Source organism: Bidens hawaiensis, unplaced genomic scaffold, assembly GCF_021521415.1.
Source record: "Bidens hawaiensis isolate Kalapana, Puna unplaced genomic scaffold, B.hawaiensis_p1.1 tig00047335_1, whole genome shotgun sequence".
NCBI classification, from domain to species: Eukaryota; Viridiplantae; Streptophyta; class Magnoliopsida; order Asterales; family Asteraceae; genus Bidens; species Bidens hawaiensis.
In genome coordinates this window covers 22,667-39,736 of record NW_027498437.1, presented here as the reverse complement: position 1 = coordinate 39,736, position 17,070 = coordinate 22,667, and the positions used below count along the sequence as shown (strand labels likewise).

At 33.5% G+C, this 17,070-nt stretch overlaps 2 protein-coding genes and 1 non-coding gene across 3 annotated transcripts; 2 read left to right on the top strand and 1 right to left on the bottom strand.

Annotated features, from left to right (window-relative positions):
* Positions 1–292: 292 nt before the first annotated feature.
* LOC143596878 (small nucleolar RNA snoR143) lies at positions 293–422 on the bottom strand. The gene has a single exon (XR_013146800.1). It is a non-coding gene; the product is annotated as a small nucleolar RNA snoR143 (small nucleolar RNA).
* A 5,099-nt stretch (positions 423–5,521) lies between these two features.
* Positions 5,522–8,994, top strand: LOC143596874 (aspartyl protease family protein At5g10770-like). Its single transcript, XM_077075536.1, has 2 exons — positions 5,522–5,726; positions 7,584–8,994. Exons 1-2 carry the CDS (start codon positions 5,561–5,563, stop codon positions 8,831–8,833), a joined length of 1,416 nt encoding a protein of 471 aa, XP_076931651.1. The 5' UTR covers positions 5,522–5,560; the 3' UTR covers positions 8,834–8,994.
* A 2,358-nt stretch (positions 8,995–11,352) lies between these two features.
* LOC143596876 (aspartyl protease family protein At5g10770-like) lies at positions 11,353–16,737 on the top strand. Its single transcript, XM_077075539.1, has 2 exons — positions 11,353–11,565; positions 15,341–16,737. Exons 1-2 carry the CDS (start codon positions 11,400–11,402, stop codon positions 16,588–16,590), a joined length of 1,416 nt encoding a protein of 471 aa, XP_076931654.1. The 5' UTR covers positions 11,353–11,399; the 3' UTR covers positions 16,591–16,737.
* The last annotated feature ends 333 nt before the right edge of the window (positions 16,738–17,070 follow it).

Genomic DNA, 17,070 nt, shown 5'->3' with positions numbered 1-17,070 from the left:
AGTCAGAATATGGTGCTCATGGGAGGAGGTTTAACAAAACATGTACCAATTACACTAAATCTAAAACAGAAATATTAACCTGATTTCAGTTTTCATACCAAAACTCATTGCTACTATCAACATTTCACCTAACATTATAAACTTTTAACCAAGCCATATTGCTCAACCATTTTCCTTAGTCTAACTAAAAACAGTGAAATTCTAAATCAAAATACCCTTCTCAATCAAATTTTACATTAATCTAAACAAAACAATTAAATCAGCAAATTGATAAAAATATTAAAACAAAAACTGATGTGAGATGGAATTTAGTAGACAAACAGATGGGTAAAAATGTTCATCTGTGGAAACCATCTCTACGGTTGTCTGGCCGCTGCTTAATTCTCAACACAAATCAATGTATTAAAAATCAGGCTTTTAATATACGCATCGTTGTGTATAAACAGAGAATCACAAATGAAACAAATCATCCATCTCTGTTTACATTCAAATGCAATTACAATAATATAAAACAAATTATCTAAACAGGCTCATATCAAGTGTAGATTTAGAGATCTCTGTCATCGCAAAACATTACAGGAGAAAACAAATTCGATGAGGTTAATATGCCATTAGAGCCATCGCTTGTACAAGAGAGGCGGCAATAAGCTCATCGAATTTGTTTTGGAATGTGAATAATGTGTTGCTAGAGTCCTCTCTCTTTATAATCACAGCCGCATATGTTTGTAAAAAGAGTGGGTGCTTATATACCATGTACAGATGCTATATGCGATTTAGGGTTTTCAAGGGAGTGAAACGAAAGACGCCCTGCTTGCGGTGCGCACATATAATGTATATATGTGTGAACCCTTGGGTGAGCAAAAGTAAAATTGCACTAATTTTGACGTTATTTTACTAATCACGTGAAAATAACGTTAAAAGTGGCGGAAGGTTAATCAGGCATCATGTGGTGGCGTTGATAGCCGAAAGACAAGGGCACATGCACCAATCTGCCGGTGTCCCGATGATTGAGTGTTATGTGTCTTATGTCCAAGGCTTGATTCAAAACTACTATCGAGCCGGGGGTCTCACCGGAAGCAGCCTCTCTATCCCTATGGGATAGAGGTAAGGCTGTCTACATCTTACCCTCCTCAGACCCTACCATAGCATTGCTATTGGTGGGATATACTGAGTACGATGATGATGATGATGATGATGAAGGGAGTGAAACGAAACGGGGTCGTTTTGGGGTTTATAGTGAACGGGAATTATAATATTTTAAAGGAAAAATGAAATATTTTTACTCCTATATATTTTATTAGTTAGTTATTCTAACGAATGTAATGAAAACTGATATATCGCGAATTGTTTTTTTTGTTTTTTTTTTTCAGTTCTCGTACCAGAAAGAACATGACGGAAACCAACCGGATTCCCGTAGTATCGCCACCTCAACGACCGAATCGATAACGGTTGGGTTTTACCAGCGCTCAAGTTTTACTGATCGACGCCATCCCGTTGATCCACCTCAATTTTTATAATTTTTTTTTGTTTTATATTTGCTTTTAAAACTGGTACAATAACGCACGTCACTGAAACTAACTGAATATGTGTCGACTTACCGGCTCAAAGCTTCAGTGTTACCATCGTCTGAGTTTTTAGCGTTCTGCCTGGCGCGTGACGGCGGGTAAAAAACTAGTAGAAGTATAAAAGAGGGGAAAGGCTTAACGAAGAGTTAGGTGAATTCTTCTTTCAAATATTGTTTCTTATTAAGTTATTATCATAAGTTGATAACAAAGTTACTAATCTCGAGTTCGTGTTATTTCGAACAACTAAACCGAAACTCAACGTCGTTTTTGTTAATTGGTTGTTTTAAAACGAAATCGAGGTTGGGAGACTGTGTCTTTGATAAATATTGTTGGGAGAATAAATGTGTGTTTTGTTTGATGATAGTGAATTTGGAGTTAGAGAAACCGGATTTAGCGTTCACGAGTGAAATCGTTACCATACATGCATTTGATGCGGACTTCAATTCTTTATGAACACAAAGTTCACGATGATGCTGAGATTGGTATTCAGGAGTGGTGAATTTAATGGAAAACGTCTGATTAAGCAACTTAAGAATCATGAAATGTTGAGTGGATCTTGAAGCTTGCTAATCATACACACAAACAACACACACACATTTAAATATATTATTTTCAATTTTCTTTGTTTTTACTGGATCACTAATTACCGAAGGATATCTCCCCTTGGTGGTATGTTGTTTGTGATACTTATTTATGATATGTTGATCACCCTATTAAACCCATGTATCAAAACACATCAAACAAGTCGATGTGTAATAATGGATAAAAATGTTAACTATTCTTGAATCTTGATATTCTTTCACTTTGTATCCAACGATATATTTGTGCTTATTTGTGTATTTTTGCATTTGGGCTTCTTTGGTGATAAATGGGAGCAATTGGGCTTGGATGCAAGTAAAAGGATATGGGCTTGTTTATTGGCTGAAAATTTGCTTTGTACAATTGTACTTATATCACTGCATTAGTGCATGCATTTGAATAATTGGAAGACAGGCTATTAACCCGTTAACCTATTCATTCAACATCTGATCATTTTCACATACACATTATGGCAGGATATCAATCGGTAACGAGTAGGAATTGAAATGATAAATAAAAACGGACAGATCAACGGCTCGTTTTTATACAGATACCCCACCCAAATAAACCGTTAGGCTGCAATAACCAACCGGAGATACAGATTCACCATCACGGCTAAGAAATCGTGTCTAAGATCACCGCTCGAGATACGAAAATTGAGCTAGCAAAGACAAATAAACTTAAACTCAAAATCCATTTAAGATAAAATTAACCAAACAAACTTTATCATAATCATTAATCATACATGGCCGCCTTTCATTACTACATTGTACAATACATATAGGAAATAAAGAAAAAGTAAACTAACTGAAACATAGCCCCATGAAATAAGCTAGTAAGAAACAAAATGGAAACATAAATTAACTAAAATAATAAACTAAAAATACGTGACATCATAAAATAAAACATAAACAAATGTTGCATGGGCAGAAGACGTGGCTATGACCAGGTCACTGCGGATCGTCGGGTAGGAGTAAACAAATGAGCCGACTTGCCAGCTTGTTCTTCAGTTGCGGATCTTCGGTCACAGGTAGTCCATTTTAGCAATTTACCATCTGGTTGCTGGTTTTTAGAGTTGCCGAGCTGACCCGATTCTTCATTTTAACGTCTAACAATTTTAGAGAAACTTGCATGGTTACGGTTGAACCAATGCAACGATGAATTTGTTGTGGACCGAGTTGTCATCGTTTCTTAATAAGATAAACAAGGGTCCATCTTTTGCCACGGTTATCTTTAACGCTTGGGATCCGTTGGCTCGGGAGGTATCTATCACATTAGCTTATTCTATGAACGTACAATCTTCTTCAATGTATTAAGGGTTCGATCGCCCAACAACAAATCTGATTATTCTTTGTGTCCTTCAATTGTCATCTTTGGTGTGATGCGTAACATTCATCCGATGCACATCGTCTTTGATCATAGCATAATTGTTTTAGAGTTTCCATATTTTCTCTTATCCGGTACTATCTATTGTTTTTATATCACATGGCTTCATTGTTTGTTTGTTCAAATCTACTTATCATAATGTTCAACTGATTGCTTGCATTGTTATAAAACTGTTAGTTTGTGAGTTATAGGGTATGGTTATATAGGCCCGGCCCAAGGGGAGGGCGATGTACCTAGGCATACTCTCCCGAGAGGTTCATAATTGTTAAAAAATAAAATATATTTTATATATAATTTTGTATTAACAAAAAAACTTACAAAATGACTTATTTGTTTATGAAAACAAAGGTCATGAGTTTAATTCACAATTAGTGTTCTTTTTTTATATATAGAAATTTATTTGTGCTTTATATGAGTTATTATAGAAACATCTTTATTATTATTTGTTTGTTTTAAGCTTTTGAAATGTAATATTTTTAGTAAACTGTCAAATTATCTATTAAATAACTCAAAACGTAATTTTAGGGGCCCGTTTTTTTACTCATTCTAGGCCCCAAAATTTTAAGAAATTACCAGAGACGGCTCTTATATTTTTGTGTTTAAGTTTAATAAAGGTTTTTGTCACCGTTTTATCTCTCTCCACGTTATTGTATATCTCTGTTTATGACATTTGTAAGTGTGTTAACGGGTTAGTGGCATGTAACACATGTAGTTTAAAAGGCTTGTGGGACAGCCTAATTATTTAACGATCAGAACCTAATTATTTATTTTCGTTTCTTGCCACTTTATAGGGTTTTTCAAAAGTATCATCTACTATAATTTGAAAATAAATTTAAATGTGTAATCCTTTATAATATTATATATCAAACCATCATAAATTAATGCATGGGCAAAGACTTCCAAATTACCCCAATTCTCACGTCAGACCGCTAACAATGGTGGACTAATTAATTTAATGCCATGACTGTACTATAAGTGAAGACCCAACAAGCGAGATAGACGCAAGATTACCAGAAATCACAAGATATTCAAATTAAGGAACAAATGTCTAACAAATAAAATAAAAGTCTAGTCTTACGTCGACAATTTCATTTGTTACATGCTCTAGTCACCGATAAGACAACCATGTTTGATTGTCCAAACTTTTAAACATAATGTTGTTTGAAGGATTGAAATGGTGAAATTACAAGAAGTAATTAGATGTTTTCAACAATGACGAGAAAATCATATACCATAAAATGAATACATAGTCGACGAAAATGGCCATTTGAGGATGTTGAGAGAATATCAAGTGAAGTGATGAATGAGCATTAATCAAACTAGTTATCAACAATTATCAATCAAATTAGTGATTGAAATGCAACCAACCGGGGACAGAGTCATCCCGTTTCTCCCATATACCACGTTAGCTTTTTCCATGTTTTTCCGGTTTTTCCTATATTTTCTCAAACATGATAGTGTCATCCGACTTTTTCCTATTTTTTCCCAAAGGCCAAAATCATCAAAATGGAATTTGATGGTAATTTCATACTTCAAATCACAAGTCAGTCATAGTTTTTTATGCTTCTTATTTACAATATCTTTTTTCGAAGTGCATTGTAATTAAAATAGAGGGTTTTGAGTTATATTTAACATATAATATATTAAAAACTATTCAATATTATTTTTGTGTATGTTTACTTTTTTGTGAGTTATATCAATTCGTCCTTAGTATTCTCAGCCAGAAGCGGTGGCTCTAGGGAGTTCCAGTCTCCCACTTTGCGTGCTCTAATACCGTGGATGCCATAACTTGACATGCTAGACCAATGTGCCTGAATCAAATCTGATTCTCTCTTCTTGTTTTTTATCATCTATTTTCTATTATATTTATTAATTTAATATTTTATAATAATGTATTCTATGAAAATGATTTTACCTTAAGAAACATGTTTTTTTTTCCTAACTTATTTGAAAATTCAAGGTCTTAGTTACCTCTATAAATAATGGAATATGTGAAGGTGCAAAAGAGAAGCATCATTGAGAAAGTAGAAATGTCGTCTCCAAACTCTCTTGTCTTGCTTCTTTGTTCTCTTTCTCTTTATTTAGTTTTGGTTGCAGCTAGAAAAGAGTTTGTGGTCGACACAAGTGAAGACAATTATCATACCCTCCGGCTAACCTCTTTGTTTCCATCTTCGACTTGTAACCCATCCAATAAAGGTATGCAATCTCTCTATAGTTCGTACCCATTTTATGTGTGTTTTGCGTGTTTGTGCATGTGTATATAATCCAGATAAGCATGTGAAAACATCAAATTACATGGTGAACATACATAACGTCATAGTTAGTTAGTTACAGTATAATAAAAAAATCCTTTATTTATAAAGTGATTTTTTTTTGTAGCAAGTAACCTCTTTTACTTATTTAAATTATGACCTGCAAGTTGCAACATAGACTAAATAGTTACGGAGTATTATATAAGTAGTACAAAAAGGACTTTGGTCATTCGGTAACACGATGTTAGATAAGTACTTATTTTTTTTCAAATGGTGATGATTTAAGTCTCAAGATTGTAAAAAAATGTGATTTAGGAGTTTTATTTGAATACGAATATTTCTATTTCAATTATTCTACGGTAGTTCACTAAATTTTCGAACATTATTTCCTCGAATAACTTTTTGAATGATAAAATAGTGAGTTGTTTAATAACTTTTGGAGTATCAATTGTAACATTTATGTATGATAAAAATCACTCGCTACATAAAATATATACCATTAAAGCCTGACTAGTGACTAATAACTTCATATCTAAAAGTTAAAATTTAAAGTTGCTACATTTTTAAATGTCTTAACATGTATCGATTTTAATATCACGTAGCAAAAGTGTCACATCACTATTAATGTAAGTGATGCATCACTTTTGTAACATTGATGGACAACTTTTATAGCACTTAAACGACTTCTATCATTTTTGTGAACAATTTTATGTGAATGATGGAAACACAACTTTATGTGAACGATCGACATTTAACACTATATAATTTATTTTAGTGTGGAGCCATTTCTTTTACCGTAGGTAAAACCCTGTTTGTGACTTCTAGCTTCGCTAGTCCGCCTTTAAAAAAGTTGATTTTCAAAGAAATTAAATAAAAGGTTAACAATTTTTATATTTTTATTGAATACTTTCTACATAGACACACAAACAAATACATCGTATATGCATACTTGTATATGGTTGTAAATTCTCGACTATGTGTCGATTGATCTTTGATAATCGCTAGTTAGTTGTATTGACCAAAATATGTATGAATATAAAAAGATATTCCAAAGATACTATTGTACATGTGAATATAGGAAGTTTTGGAAAACGTTACTCTCTTTCAAAATCTCTTTCAAGCCAAGAATAAAATTGGACCCATAGCAACCACCACTAGGAGAGTAGGACATTATAAAAATAATGGTTGTAAACATGTAATACATAACAATTATTATAAACGACATTGGCTAATAGATGATGACTGATGAGACTTTTTATATTATTACATGATTATCAATGCTTACATGTGAGAATTGTGGTTAAATAACACTTCAAATTTAAAAATATACATTTTTAATTTTTCATTTTCTAATTATGTTAACATATATAGAATAACTATTTTGTGCTTGTCTTCAAAACAAAAGATACTTTCTTATAGTTGATTTAGTATATTAAAATTTATGATTTCTAACATAAATCTATAAAACTAGTTATAACCTATATAAATAGAAGAGTTAGATTATTAGTATACAAGAAGCCGAATTAGAGTTTGAAAAACTATAGTTCCTGACTTGCTTAGCTTAGACTCTTATCTAACTTAAATGACCCAATCAACCACTAGATTAATCAAGGTCGAGCTCGACACTTAAATGACCCAATAGATAATGGGCTTAATCGAGCTCGGGATTGACTCAACTATCCATCATAGGAGATACAATTTCTCTAGCTAAACTGGTATATAGTGTTATGTTTTAACTTATTAACTATGCAATATGCAATTTAATATTCTTTCCAAATAAAACTATAATTCTATTAACTAGATGGCAAGAAAAGAGGATCACTGGAAGTAGTTCACAAACATGGACCATGCTCCAAGTTCAGTAAAGACATTGTGAAACCCTTGACCATTGAAGAAATCATAACCCAAGATCAATTAAGAGTTAGCTCACTCCGGGCTAGGTTAACAACCAACACAAGCAAACAAGACATGCTAGACTCCAAGACCACTCTCCCTGCAAAATCCGGTAGCACAATCGGATCCGGTAACTACATTGTGACTGTTGGATTCGGCACCCCGAAAAAAGACCTTACCCTCATTTTCGACACCGGAAGCGACCTAACTTGGATCCAGTGCCAGCCATGCGCGGGAGAATGCTATAGCCAACAAGAACCAATATTTGATCCATCCATGTCAACCACCTATACCAACATTTCATGCACCTCAACTGAGTGCTCAGCGCTCAATTCCGCAACAGGTTTTGAACCCGATTGCATCACATCCACATGCGTGTACACTATCAAATACGGCGATGGATCAGTAACGACTGGGTTCTTTGGAAAAGAGAAACTTACATTATCTTCTATAGACATAGTTGATAATTTTTACTTTGGTTGTGGTCAAGACAACGAAGGACTTTTTAAAGGCTTCGCTGGGCTGCTAGGACTCGGACAAGACAAGTTGTCCATCGTCTCGCAAGCTGCTAACAAATACGGGAATGTTTTCTCGTATTGTCTTCCTTCGTCTAGCTCAACCGGTTACTTAACATTTGGAAATAATGGAACTTCTAGTAAAGTTAAGTACACACCATTTACCACACTAGGCGGCTCGTTATATGGTCTTGAGCTTGTGGACCTGTATGTTGGCGGAACCAAACTAACAATAAGTCCAACGGTGTTTAAGACATCGGGTATGATTATAGACTCAGGAACCGTGATCACCAGGCTCCCTCCTACGGCCTACTCAGCTCTAAGGGAGGCATTCATGGCGCAAATGACAGATTACCCTACGACTACAGGAACAGACTTATTTGATACATGTTATGATCTAAGCAATTTTCAATCAATTAAGGTCCCAACAATTGGTGTTCTTTGGGGTGCAGACACACATGTGGATGTTCCACTTTCAGGGATATTTATTGTATATGATAAAAGTCAAGTGTGCTTAGCTTTCGCGGGTAATGATAATGATAATGCAATTGGTATATGGGGGAACACTCAACAAAAGACAATGGATGTTGTGTATGATTTGGGTGCCAAAAAGATAGGGTTTGCATCAGGAGGATGTGCGTGAACACAAATGAATTACAATGGCACAAGGTGTTTGTTTGACCATAGGCTTTGTTGATTATCACTATATTATATCATAGTAAGTTTGTATTCCAAAGCCCTTATGTATCGTTTAATCAAATTGTCTAATATATTCAGTTTGTTTGTGTTTTGTTTCGTCATTTATTTGTTTTTATGATCTATAGATTAAATTTGATGCTATAAATGTTTGATTTTAGGTTTTATAGTTTTGAAATACCCCCGAACATGTATATCTAATATTTGTATTGAGGCTACAAGAATTTGAATATTTAAATGGCTAGACATGTATGCAAACTAACTCTTCAAGATATTTAAATCCAAGATTCCATGGTTTAATAAAATATTTTTATCAAATAACTCTTTAAAAGTTTCCAACCTTATCTGATGCAAACTAACTCTTTTAAGGATTGGGATCACAATATGTTATTAGGCCTATATAACCTTTAAGCTACTAAAATCAATAGAAGGAAACCGTATCTGCTATCATATTGTTAAACCACCACCACCTCGTCACCGTTATGCCCCCACCGCAACCACCGACGTAAGCAACAAAGTAGAAGTAACATCACGCTCTCCACGACAGGTAATCCGCCGCTGCTCTATCTTGTGACGCCGCCACCGCTATCGGTTGCTGCCGGAGACAACTATCACCGGCCCGCACGCGTTCTTGCCTCAGTCCTCCGATTCGTTTCGCTAACCCATTGAAGTGAGTTTTAATAATCTGTTTTGTGTGTTTGTGTTATATAAGTACACCACTTTGTTTGGCTCCGGCGACTAATACTCACTAACGTGAAGCTTTGTTTTACAAGGAAATAATCACGTAAATAGTTTCAATATTAAGAGTCGGTTCGTTTGGCTTGTATTGTGCATACATCCATGAATAAAGTTAAGAATAATTAAGTTTTATGGTTCGAGTTATGTCATTATATACGTACAGTTTCAAATCTTGAGATGTGTTATTAAATTAATATTATGAATGTTTATTAAAATAGAATGAACTATATTTAAAATCAAAATTGGAAAAAATTGAGGAAGAACATGATGGTTAGTTTTATATACAGTGTTGTGTAGTATATTAGACCACAAATTATATACCATCATCAATGCATACGCGTGTGTATACTAATGTCTCATTAAAATTTAGAATACTTTTATAAAGACTTCAAAAGTTAAGTAACGAGTTCTAAAAGTCCCGTCGCCGGAAAACCAACGTCATAAATCTGACTAACTCGGTTAAGTCTCATGAAGTTGATTCGAAATAAATTAATATGTAGGTGTACGTTAGGACGACTTAAAGGCTACTCGACTTTACTTGCTTTGTTTCGCTTATTTGAATAAGGTACGGTTTCTGTTTTTGTTACTTTTAGTATTACTAATAGTCCGTTACTTTGTTGTACGGTTTCTGGTTTCTTTCACTCGTAGTATTTAATTATAGTCCGTTACTTTGTAGTACGGATTTTCGTTACGCGTCAATTATATTTTGAGTTTAGTTATTTATATAATATGTTTTCGTAGCATGCAATACATTATTTATTTTGTACTCTTTATTGTATGTTCCGGTTTTAAATATGTTTCGTTATATGAAATTAGCTTTTGTACTCTGTCACCCGAGCATGTCTGAAATGTCGTATGGGCGTCAACGGCATGCCCTTATCGTGACAGTGCGTAATAAAAGTTCACGGCGTCTCTAGCTTGTGCTTTCGTATCACTTTGGCCCCTGGAGGCGCATAGATCGATCTTAGCTCTTAGTTTGCGTTTGTTGTGTGGAGATGGAATAATGGGTGTACGCCACACTCACCGTCTCATAGGTGCATGGACTAGCTAGCTGTGTACCAGTCTGTTCTGTTTTGGCTCGTGGGTGTTTCCGTTTCACGTGACTTTGAGTTTTTTTTTTATGTGTAGTCACGTGGTTTGATGTGTGTATATGTTATAATATGTTTCTGATATGTTTCCGTATGCGTTTGATTATGTTCTGGCCAAGTGTCGGATCATACCTCCGAATTTTATTAAGTATATGTTTCGATAAAAAGGTTGGTTTCGAGTTTGAATTGAAGTCCGTATATTTATTTTCTTACGTCTGTCCTTACCTATACTATTTTTCTTTCCGTTACTGGGCAATTTTTGGCTTAACCGTATTTTCTTGTTTTGTTTTTCTTATTTTGTTTTCAGGTAATCCGGGACTCGGGGATATTAGTGATGAGAGAGAATAATGAAGTTCAAGCTTTTAAAAATTAATTCATTTTGGTTTAATAATGTGACTTAGGTTGATTTGATATCTGTAATAGTGACACGTTAGCCCGTTCCTGGTTGAGGTGTTACACCCGTGTAGGCCTAGCTTATTCTTAACTAAAATAGGTATTTTTGAAAAGTATTTACAAAAATGGGTATTTTAAAAAATTCGCGGTCAGGTTGAAATGAAAAGACCCGTATTCCTATGAAACGATTTCACCCTAAAAAACAAATATATATTTTCTAAAATCTTTGAAAAATTCGCGGTTTTTCTACTATAAATAATAGGACGTGAAGGTGCAAAAGAGTAACAGGTAGAAATGTCGTCACCCACATCTCTTATCTTGCTTCTTTGTTCTCTTTCTCTTTACATATTTTTGGTTGCAGCTAGAAATGAATTTGTGGTCGAAACAAGTGAAGACAATTATCATACCCTCCGTCTAACCTCTTTGTTTCCATCTTCAATTTGTAACCCATCCAATAAAGGTTGGTTTTTTCATTTGCAATCTCTCTGTATTTCTTGTCCATAAGTGTGTGTGTTTGTGCATATGTATCTATCAAGATAAATATGTGAAAACATCAAATTACATGGTGAATATACATAATGTGATTAACGTCATAGTTAGTTAGTTAGTTAGTTAGTTAATTAGTTACAGTGAATTAAATAATTCCTTTATTTATAAATCGATTTATTGTAGTGACTAACCTCTTGTTTTATTTTAACTGGGACCTGCAAGCTGCAGCATAGACAATATAGTTATTATATGTGATGATGTATAAAAAGAACTTTGGTCTACCAATAACAAAGTTTTGGATAAATATTTGTCTTTTCAAACGTAAGTCTCGTGAAAGTGTGTAACTTTGGCGTTCTGTATTTGATGTGGTAAACTTTATGTTAACTTCTATGTATACAAATATCTTTATTTCAAAATATTTTTTCATAGTTCACCAATATTTCGCACTTTATTTCATTGAATAACTTGTTGGTTGATCAAATAGTGAATCTATAATATATATAAACGAAAACATAAAAATCCTATGTGTCGCGATGTGGTTGCTTCCCTTTTTTTTGGAGTCACCAGATTTGCTTGATTTTTAAATGAAGGCTTCTCATGCATTTAACCATAATTCATGGGTATGGGTCTTACCAAACCCAGATATACCTTAAACGGGTTATAACATGTCATTAAAATTTATCTTATTTATTTTAAAAAAGATATATATATATATATATTATTTAAATTAAAAAACCAATTTTATAGTAAAAAAATAAACAGGTCTTGGGTCTCATCAAACCATAAATATATTATTAATTTTCATAAATATTATTTATAATTAAAAAACAATTTTATAGTATAAAAAGTAAACGGGTTTTGGGTGTCATCAAAACCATATAGCTTTTAAACCGGGTTTTAACATCTCTTTATTTGTGAAACAATTTATTATCAAACCATAAGTATATTATTAACTTTCATACAATAAAAAAAATATAAATTCAAAAAATAAATAAATATTAGAACAAACAATATAAAACAACTCTCGTAATACGGGGGATAAAAACTAATTATATATAAATTTGTAAGGCGTTATATAGGTAAACTTTTATCAGTTGTAACAAACTTATATATGATAAAAATCATTCGCTACATAAATGTGAATAAATTTCATTGGTACGTAATATATGCAGTGTCAAAAGAATTATGCTGTATTAAATTTATAATCAATAATAGTTTAGCATTAAAAGCCTCATAATTTTTTTAATCTGTTAATAGATACCACTAATGCCTGACTAAATAATACCATATCTAAAAGCTAAAATTTTAAATTTAAATGTCTTTTAACATCCATCGGTTTGAATATCACGTAACAAAAGTGTCGCATCACTACCATTTTTTGTAGCATTGATGCACCGCTTTTATAGCATAATGAATGACTTTTATCATCTATATGCTAGAAAGATTGGTCTAATTTCTCTTTTTAAATTGTTTTGAAGTTGTTTTATGGTGAATGTTAAATCCATAATATGTAATATGGATATGGTATACGAATATTATCAGCCACAATAACATTATCTCATGAGTGATGAGTATATTTACAATGGTAGTATTGTTCAACAAAATATATATATATATATATATATATATATATATATATATATATATATATAACGCAATGTGAATATAAAAGGATATTCCAGAGTTACTAAGTACATGTGAATATAGAAAGTTTTTGGAAACGTTAGTCACCTTCAAAATCCCTTTCATGAAATTGGACCCTCAACAGCCACCACTAGCAGAGTAGGACGAGGATTATCTTCATGGATGTGAGAATTTCCACACCAATGTGCACAAATTACTCAGTCCACACACTTCAATTAGCCAATAATTTAAAAACAATAATAACTGTAATACATAACAATTATTATGATTGATAATGACTATCAATAACGGATTTAGAATAAAATTAGGGGAAACCTAGACATAAAATGAAAATGAAAAAAAAATGCATTAAAAATATACTTTGTCAAGAAAAGTTAGAGTGATAACACAGGCTACTTCTCAATCTATGTTAGATTCATCTCTAATGATTGGTGACTATAAGACCATACATATTGCTAACGAAGCACATATGGGCATATTCTTACGCGTGGCGTCCCAGTCAGCAATTACTAGTTTTCCAAAAAGTGACGTAACCTCTTAGCAATCATTACCTTTTTCTCATTCTCTCTCACAAATGCTCGTTATGTACACAACTTGGCACACCAAAACGAGGCTCACACCTTGGGGTGGGGGGGGGGGGGTGTTGGACTCGTTTTCCTTCCAAAACGTGACCACAGGGTGTCGTCTAAGATGTGAGGTTAATAGTTAATATCAAATTTAGAAATATACATTTTCAATTTATTGAGTTAGCATACATAGAATGACAATTTTTTAACCTGAAAATTGAAAAGAAAAAGGCTCTAAACCGACTTTGTAGGGGTAGGATGCTTATTCAAATTACCCGCGATGACTATGTTTCAAATCATTCGATCGGTATCTGTTTAGTTTATTACAGTACCAACTCAATTCTTTACGGTATCAACACTAAAAGAATACAAAAGAAAAGTAATTAAAAAAGAAAAGAAAAAAATGATAAAAGAAAAGGGAAAACAAGAGTAAAAAAGAATTTAAAGAAGGAAACTTATAAAAAACAACAAATATAAACACAATTCTGGTCACAAATTTGTAAGTATACTTAGGGATGTTCAAGAAATCCGAAATTCGAAAAAAACCGAAATTCGAATTGAAACCGAAACCCAAATAAACCGATCCAAATTCTTATTCGGATATTCGGATCGGATCTATCCGAATAACTAATTCGGATTCGGATCGGATTCGGATATGGAATTTTAAAAAATTCGGATTGTTCGGATTATTCGGATATCTGTTTAATTCGAATAAAAAGATGTTTTTAGTGGTATTTTCCGGTTTGGTATATTTATTAGACTATTATTTGAAGTTTAAACTTTAAATTGTGTTAAGAGTAATTTGTATTTTTTGATTTGTATGTTTATTGTGATTCTAAACTATTAAATGTTAAGAACAAAAAAATAGGAAATTTTTTTAGCTTTATTTCGGATTATTCGGATAATTTCGGATTATTCGGATATTATCCGAATCCGATCCGAATTGAATTCGGATAGATTCGGATCGGATAGGAATATTCCTAAGTCGGATCGGATCGGATTTCGGATAGGGTCCAAAAATTTTCAAATCCGAATAACCCGTTATCCGATCCGATAAACACCTCTAAGTATACTTATAAGTTAGGTTCACCCACTATAGTAACGATGTACGTAAAATTGAAGACAACTGTAATAAAAAAAATTAAAGAACTACATTTAAAACTATTTTGGATATCCGAAATATTCAAAAAGTTATCCGAAGTATCCGCAATATCCGAAAATTATCCGAAATATCCAAATATTATCCAAAATTTACAAATAATATGTATTATTTAATAATAAAAAGAATATATTCGAACTATCCAAAAATTTTCAAAAGCACAATCCAAATCCAAAAATTCAGATATCTAAATTTTCGGATAATTTGGATTCGGATAATTAGGATTCGGTTTCAGATTTTTTAACACCCCTGCCCTTAGATACAATTACTCTGACATGATACATAATTTTATTAGTTAACTCATTAGCTATGCAGTATGCAAATTAATATTCTTTCCAAACATTTTCTAAACAAAAACTAATTATTCTATTAACTAGGTGACAAGAAAAGGGGATCACTGGAAGTAGTTCACAAACATGGACCATGTTCTAAGTTCAATAAAGACATGGTGAAACCCTTGACCATTGAAGAAATCATAACCCAAGATCAATCAAGGGTTAACTCACTCAGGGCTAAGCTAACAACCAACACAAGCAAACAAGAAACACTAGACTCCAAGACCACTCTCCCTGCAAAATCCGGTAGCACACTCGGATCCGGTAACTACATTGTGACTGTTGGATTCGGCACCCCGAAAAAAGACCTTACCCTCATTTTCGACACCGGGAGCGACCTAACCTGGATCCAGTGCCAGCCATGCGCGGGAGAATGCTATAACCAACAGGAACCAATATTTGATCCCTCCATGTCAACCACATACACCAACATTTCATGCACCTCAACTGAGTGCTCGGGGCTTGCTTCCGCAACAAGGAACAGACCCAGATGCATCTCATCCACGTGCGTGTACAGTATTGGATATGGTGATGGGTCATTCACGATTGGGTTCTTTGGAAAAGAGAAACTTACAATATCTTCAAAAGACGTAGTTAATAATTTTTACTTTGGGTGTGGTCAAGACAACGAAGGACTTTTTAGAGGCTTCGCGGGGCTGCTTGGACTCGGTCAAGACAAGTTGTCCATTGTGTCGCAAGCTGCTAACAAATACGGGAAAGTTTTCTCGTATTGTCTTCCTACGTCTAGCTCAACTGGTTACTTAACATTTGGAAATAGTGGAACTTCTAGTAAGGTTAAGTACACACCATTCACAACAATAGGCGGCTCGTTATATGGTCTTGAGCTTGTGTCCATATATGTTGGAGGAACCAAGGTACCAATAAGTCCAACGGTGTTTAAGACATCGGGTATGATTATAGACTCAGGAACCGTGATCACTAGGCTCCCTCATACGGCCTACTCGGCTCTAAGGGACGCGTTTAGGGCACAAATGGCGGAATATCCGTTAACTATACCACTTGCTATATTTGATACATGTTATGATTTTAGCAATTATCAGACTGTGAGGGTCCCAAAAATTGGTGTTCTTTGGGGTAAAAACACATATGTGGATGTTCCACTTTCAGGGATATTTATTGCATTTGATATTAGTCAAGTGTGCTTAGCTTTTGCGGGTAATGATGATGATAATCATATTGGTATATGGGGGAATACTCAACAAAAGACAATGGCTGTTGTGTATAATTTGGGTGCTAGAAAGATAGGGTTTGCATCAGGAGGATGTGCTTGAACACAAATGAATTACAATGGCACAATATGGTATAGAACTATAGGCTTTGTTGATTATTATCACTATATTGTATCATAATAAGTTTGTATTCCAAAGCCCTTATGTATCATTTAATCAAAATGTCTAATATATTCAGTTTATTGATGTTATGTTTTGTTATTTGTTTTCGTGATCTTAATATTGTTCATCACTTGTTGGTAGTTCTTCAGTTATTGCTAGCAGCTTTTACGAGCAATAATTTAGCTGTTAATGATTATGTCAGCTGTAACTTAGTTGTTGCTCTTGATGTACATGTACTCTCGATAGCCTAAGTTGTTATTGATAGCTAGAGTTACTTCTAATCCATGTTACTAGCAACAACATGTTTGTTGTTAATTAAACTTCTAATTAATAACGTTATGATTGATGATCGTGTTCTCTTACAACTTTCCATCAACCATGCAGAGCCAAAATGATTTCCAATGTTTATTTTACTTTTAA

What these genes read in the sequence shown, in the direction of transcription:
- LOC143596874 (XM_077075536.1), top strand. Translation starts at nt 5,561, where the DNA reads ATGTCGTCTCCAAACTCTCTTGTCTTGCTTCTTTGTTCTCTTTCTCTT. An exon ending in TTGTAACCCATCCAATAAAG is followed by an intron (nt 5,727 to 7,583) that starts GTATGCAATCTC and finishes TCTATTAACTAG; the next exon opens with ATGGCAAGAAAAGAGGATCA.
- LOC143596876 (XM_077075539.1), top strand. Translation starts at nt 11,400, where the DNA reads ATGTCGTCACCCACATCTCTTATCTTGCTTCTTTGTTCTCTTTCTCTT. An exon ending in TTGTAACCCATCCAATAAAG is followed by an intron (nt 11,566 to 15,340) that starts GTTGGTTTTTTC and finishes TCTATTAACTAG; the next exon opens with GTGACAAGAAAAGGGGATCA.